This window comes from Salvelinus alpinus, chromosome 5 (assembly GCF_045679555.1).
Source record: "Salvelinus alpinus chromosome 5, SLU_Salpinus.1, whole genome shotgun sequence".
Classification (NCBI taxonomy): domain Eukaryota; kingdom Metazoa; phylum Chordata; class Actinopteri; order Salmoniformes; family Salmonidae; genus Salvelinus; species Salvelinus alpinus.
Window position 1 is genome coordinate 94,839,278 of NC_092090.1, and position 6,040 is coordinate 94,845,317.

Consider the following 6,040-nt stretch of genomic DNA (forward strand, 5'->3'; position numbering starts at 1 on the left):
CATTCATCCCACGCTTCTTTTGCACCACCAAGATTTACATGCTAAAATCACCACTGTGCCAATGCATGGACTTTTGTTTTCTATGCACGTCGAGGGATGCTATTCACGAGGACCTATTTTTCTGTCTCACGATTCCCGAGCAGAAACGGCACAGGATGTGTTCAATGTGCTGTGTGGCTACATTGACGAGAAACAGATTCCATGAGATCGAATGGTGGGCTTTTTGCACAGATGGGGCTCCATCTATGGCGGTGGTGGTGGAGGTGGAAGCTGTGGAGGTGGAAGCTGTGGAGGTGGAAGCGGTGGAGGTGGCGGCGGTGGAAGCTGTGGAGCTGGAAGCGGTGGAGGTGGCAGTGGTGGAGGTGGTGGAGGTGGAAGCTGTGGAGGTGGTGGAAGCTGTGGAGGTGGTGGAGGTGGAAGTGATGGAGGTGGCGGTGGCGGCGGGAGAGCAGGAAGCGGTGGAAGCGGTGGAGGTGGAAGTGGTGGAGGTGGTGGAGGTGGAAGCTGTGGAGGTGGTGGAGGTGGAAGCTGTGGAGGAGGAAGCGGTGGAATCGGTGGAGGTGGAAGCGGTGGAGGTGGCGGTGGAGGAGGAAGCGGTGGAATCGGTGGAGGTGGAAGCGGTGGAGGTGGCGGTGGTGGAGGTGGCGGTGGCGGCGGGGGAGCAGGAAGCGGTGGAGGAGAAAGCGGTGGAAGCGGTGGAGGTGGAAGCGGTGGAGGTGGAAGCGGAGGCGGTGGAGGTGGAAGTGGCGGCGGTGGCGGTGGTGGAGGTGGCGGTGGTGGAGGTGGCGGAGGTGGAGCTGGCGGTGGTGGAGGTGGAAGCGGTGGAGGTGGAAGCGGTGGAGGTGGCGGCGGTGGAAGCTGTGGAGGTGGAAGCGGTGGAGGTGGAAGTGGTGGAGGTGGAGGTGGTGGAGGTGGAAGCTGTGGAGGTGGTGGAGGTGGAAGCTGTGGAGGTGGTGGAGGTGGAAGCGATGGAGGTGGCGGTGGTGGAGGTGGCGGTGGCGGCGGGAGAGCAGGAAGCGGTGGAAGCGGTGGAGGTGGAAGTGGTGGCGGTGGAGGTGGTGGAGGTGCAAGTTGTGGAGGTGGTGGAGGTGGAAGCGGTGGAGGTGGAAGTGGTGGCGGTGGAGGTGGAAGCGGTGGAGGTGGTGGAGGTGGAAGCTGTGGACGTGGTGGAGGTGGAAGCTGTGGAGGAGGAAGCTGTGGAGGTGGCGGTGGTGGAGGTGGCGGTGGCGGCGGGGGAGCAGGAGGCGGTGGAGGAGAAAGCGGTGGAAGCGGTGGAGGTGGAAGCGGTGGAGGTGGAGGTGGAAGCGGTGGAGTTGGCGGTGGTGGAGGTGGAAGCGGTGGAGGCGGTGGAGGTGGAGGTGGAAGCGGTGGAGGTGGCAGCGGGGGAGCAGAAAGCGGTGGAAGCGGTGGAGGTGGAAGCGGTGGAGGTGGAAGTGGCGGCGGTGGAGGTGGCGGTGGTGGAGGTGGCGGAGGTGGAGCTGGAAGCGGTGGAGGTGGCAGTGGTGGAGGTGGAAGCGGTGGAGGTGGAAGCGGTGGAGGTGGAAGAGGTGGAGGTGGAAGAGGTGGAGGTGGAAGAGGTGGAGGTGGAAGCGGTGGAGGTGGAAGCGGTGGTGGAGATGGAAGCGGTGGAGGTGGCGGTGGTGGAGCTGGCGGTGGCGGCGGGGGAGCAGGAAGCGGTGGAAGCGGTGGAGGTGGAAGCGGTGGAGGTGGAAGCGGTGGAGGTGGAAGCGGTGGAAGCGGTGGAGGTGGCGGTGGTGGAGGTGGAAGCGGTGGAGGCGGTGGAGGTGGAGGTGGAAGCGGTGGAGGTGGCAGCGGGGGAGCAGAAAGCGGTGGAAGCGGTGGAGGTGGAAGCGGTGGAGGTGGAAGCGGTGGAGGTGGAAGCGGCGGCGGTGGAGGTGGTGGTGGTGGAGGTGGCGGAGGTGAAGCTGGAAGCGGTGGAGGTGGCAGCGGTGGAGGAGGAAGCGGTGGAGGTGGAAGCGGTGGAGTGGTGGAGGTGGAAGCTGTGGAGGTGGTTGCAGCGGCGGAGTGGGTGGAGGTGGAAGCTGTTGAGGTGGTGGCAGCGGTGGAGGTGGTAGCGGTGGAGGAGGTGGTAGCGGTGGAGGAGGTGGTAGCGGTGGAGGAGGTGGTAGCGGTGGAGGAGGTGGAGGAGGTGGTAGCGGTGGAGGAGGTGGTAGCGGTGGAGGAGGTGGAAGCGGTGGAGGAGGTGGAAGCGGTGGAGGAGGTGGAGGAGGTGGAAGCGGTGGAGGTGGAAGCGGTGGAGGTGGAAGCGGTGGAGGTGGAAGAGGTGGAAGCGGTGGAGGTGGAAGTGGAGGTGGAGGCGGCGGAGGTGGCGGTGGCGGTGGAAGCGGTGGAGGTGGAAGTGGTGGTGGAAGCGGTGGAGGTGGAGGCAGTGGAGGTGGAAGCGGTGGAGGTGGCGGTGGTGGAGGTGGTGGAGGTGGTGGAGGTGGAAGCTGTGGAGCTGGCAGTGGTGGTGGAAGCGGTGGAGGTGGAGGCGGTGGAGGTGGAGGCGGTGGAGGTGGAGGCGGTGGAGGTGGAGGCGGTGGAGGTGGAAGCGGTGGAGGTGGAAGCGGCGGTGGTGGAGGTGGTGGAGGTGGCGGTGGCGGTGGTGGCGGTGGCGGTGGTGGAGGTGGAAGTGGTGGAGGTGGCATTGCATCTCGATCTGCGTCAGAGGGTTGGTCCCCAAGGAGACAATCACATGGAAGTGAGTGTAATTAAGTCCCCTCACACACAGTGGGAGCCCATCACAATTAATATTTACTAACGGCCTAATGAATTCCCTCCCTCTCCTCGCAGGTGGGACAACCACCAATGGCCCCCTGGGTAATCTGCCAACAAATTGGATGTTTGTTTGAATCACTTAGCCGCTGCAGTCGCCGCAGCCACTACATGCAAAATAGAGGAAAGCTATCATTATCATAATTATCCTTGTTGATGGTTATTATTTCTATTTTATGATGTTTGTTTGATCAGCTTTGGGGGAGCGAGAAATGTTCCTCCTCCCAGATTAATAGGCCAGTCCTCGGGGAAGAGCAACAGGAATACTTTGACCCCTTCATAGCCATATGGCAAACATTGCACTCTCGCCGTCCAATTTCGGAAATAACTTTAATTCCGACTTTTGAAAAGACTCGACAGATTATTGGAAAACTGCTATTTGGGGTTTCGATTTGATGTTACGCAGAATCGCTTTGAAAAAAAACAATAATTTGAGAATTGGTTTTGGGGAGCGCATCTCACCTGGTCTGACTGTCTTATTGTGGTCTGCACTGCAGATGGAAGCTATTAGCATTATTAAAGGGATAGTTGACTCAAAAACAATATTTTAATATTTTGGTCAATTTTGTTAATACAATCCCAAAATGTTTGCATGTCAGCGGTCACGTTTTCAAGATGGCACGCTTGCAGTACAGAGAAAAATGGAGTATGTTGCGTTTTGGATACACAACACTAAATATAGTTTTGAGTCAACTATCCCTTTAATGGATAAGGTATGACATCTGCTCAGCATTTCTCATCCATAAGATTGGCACAGTGTTCCCTGAGGGTCAAACCCCAGGAATCAGGAACTGTCTTGGAGTGAGTGTGGCTGCGTCCCAGCTCCCAAACAGCATCCTATTCTCTACATAGTGCATTGCTTTTGACCAGGGCCCCATAGGGAATAGGGTGCACTACTATTGACCAGGGCCCCAAAGGGAATAGGGTGCACTACTATTGACCAGGGCCCCATAGGGAATAGGGTGCACTACTATTGACCAGGGCCCCATAGGGAATAGGGTGCACTACTATTGACCAGGGCCCCAAAGGGAATAGGGTGCACTACTATTGACCAGGGCCCCAAAGGGAATAGGGTGCACTACTATTGACCAGGGCCTCAAAGGGAATAGGGTGCACTATTATTGACCAGGGCCCCATAGGGAATAGGGTGCCATTTAGGATGCTCCCTGAGTGTTTCAGCATAGAAACAGTTCATTATTTAGTGGACGCTGTGACAGGTGTCATAAAGGGAAATTATACAGAAGGAAAATAGAAGCAAATTCATTCCAATATCACTGATCCCATACTAACTCACTCTAGTACTGAACTACAGCACAGGCTTAATCAACTAACTACAGCACAGGCTTAATCAACTAACTACAGCACAGGCTTAATCAACTAACTACAGCACAGGCTTAATCAACTAACTACAGCACAGGCTTAATCAACTATAGCACAGACTTAATCAACTGTAGCACAGGCTTAATCAACTATAGCACAGGCTTAATCAACCATAGCCAGCCAATCCACAAATTGTCAACACCAGGTCTACAAATATCTCCATGAGGCTATGGCGACATCCCAAATGGTACCTTATTCCCCATATCGGGCGTTGTTTGACCAGAGCCCTCAAAAGTAGTGCACTAAAAAGGGAAAAGCATGCCATTTAGGAAGCTAGACAAGTTTGATTGATGTCTACATCATTGGCCGATGTAAGTCTGTCTGTATAGCATTGGAGGGAATGAAATCCCACACCATGCACAGGTATCCTCTCTTGACATTATCCATCAGCCGTATTAGCTATTTGAATGGCTGCTGTCCATGTTGCTGAGACACGTAGTGCTGAGGATGACGTTTACAATGGGCGACGTGTCAAACGGTGAAAAAAAATGCAGAATGAAAATACAGTGAAATTGTTTTCCAAACATTGTGGTTGACGTTCTGATCTTCTACGAAATCATATATTGACTGTGGTAGCCAAACAGTAAAAAGACAATAATGGCAAGAAAACCACAACAGCATAAATAATATGCAATGACATGAGACGAGTTTAAAGAGCCCAGGGTTGCAGGTGGTGAACGTACTTTACGTGAGACAGAGACACCACATACACGATATATGGAGATGTATTTAAACTTGTCTGGGGACGCTCTTCCTGACGCACGCACGCACGCACACACACACACACACACACACACACACACACACACACACACACACACACACACTTGTCTTATCTGTAGGAAGTGAAAAGCCTTGGTTTGGGGTGTGGCGAACCTGCACCCAGGCCTGGTGCTGCGTTTAAGGGTCTAATGGACTGGAACTCTTCCTCCCCCCGTTCCCTCTGTAACTGATAGTCCACGGAGCCATTATTTCATTTGAAGGGCCTAGTAAACAAACCACCTCGGACAGGTACAATATGGAAATCTTGCCACCGTATCGAAAGCGCCAGGAGTTATGGATGCCGGCGCTGGGATTCTGTTCCATTTAATATACTCCTAACAGATTTAGTCCTTAGGAGCAGCTGGGGTCAAGGCCAAATTGACATCAAATGGTTTAAATTAGCCCCACTTGTCCGCATTGATTTATGCGCAGTGGTAAATTGCATCTGTTGAGGAGGGTCTTTTCAATCAAAAGGCTCTTCTCATTAACTGATCTAAGGGGCATCATTACACTGAAGCAGGTCGGAGTTTCCAGCCCAGGGAAATACTACGCTGATCTAAGGGGCATCATTACACTGAAGCAGGTCGGAGTTTCCAGCCCAGGGAAATACTACGCTGATCTAAGGGGTATCCTTACGCTGAAGCAGGTCAGAGTTTCCAGCCCAGGGAAATACTACGCTGATCTAAGGGGTATCCTTACGCTGAAGCAGGTCAGAGTTTCCAGCCCAGGGAAATACTACGCTGATCTAAGGGGCATCATTACACTGAAGCAGGTCAGAGTTTCCAGCCCAGGGAAATACTACGCTGATTACTTAAAGAATGGCCTGAATGAGGGCAGCATCTGTCTGTGTTAAAACAGGCCAAATTCAATATTTTCATCAAATCTTTTATTTTTATTTTGGGGGGGATACCTACAGGGGTCATACAATTGTAACTCAAATAGCTAAATGATCCACAGTCTAACCGTCTTAAAACAATTCCATATGTCATTTTATGGAATTGTTTTAGACTTTTAGAGGTTAAAAGAGAGCTGGACCTGTGGAACAGGTGTTTAACCATCCCATGATAGCCTCTAGTAGGTATAGCCTAGGTGACATGACCCTGTTCTGAATCCAGCCCAAACT

General features: G+C 53.7%; 1 protein-coding gene across 1 annotated transcript; it reads left to right on the top strand.

Annotated features, from left to right (window-relative positions):
* The first annotated feature begins 245 nt into the window (after positions 1-245).
* On the top strand, positions 246-5,770 carry LOC139575370 (flagellar attachment zone protein 1-like). The gene is made up of 4 exons (XM_071400284.1): positions 246-1,979; positions 2,036-2,701; positions 2,794-2,820; positions 5,435-5,770. The coding sequence occupies exons 1-4, from the start codon at positions 246-248 to the stop codon at positions 5,768-5,770; spliced, it is 2,763 nt and encodes a 920-aa protein (XP_071256385.1).
* The last annotated feature ends 270 nt before the right edge of the window (positions 5,771-6,040 follow it).

Bases quoted from the DNA above. Each gene is read 5' to 3' on its own strand.
- LOC139575370 (XM_071400284.1), top strand. From the start codon at position 246: ATGGCGGTGGTGGTGGAGGTGGAAGCTGTGGAGGTGGAAGCTGTGGAG. The intron at 1,980-2,035 runs GTGGAGTGGTGG...GAGTGGGTGGAG, and splicing joins AAGCGGTGGAGGTGGAAGCG to GTGGAAGCTGTTGAGGTGGT. The intron at 2,702-2,793 runs GTGAGTGTAATT...CTCTCCTCGCAG, and splicing joins AAGGAGACAATCACATGGAA to GTGGGACAACCACCAATGGC.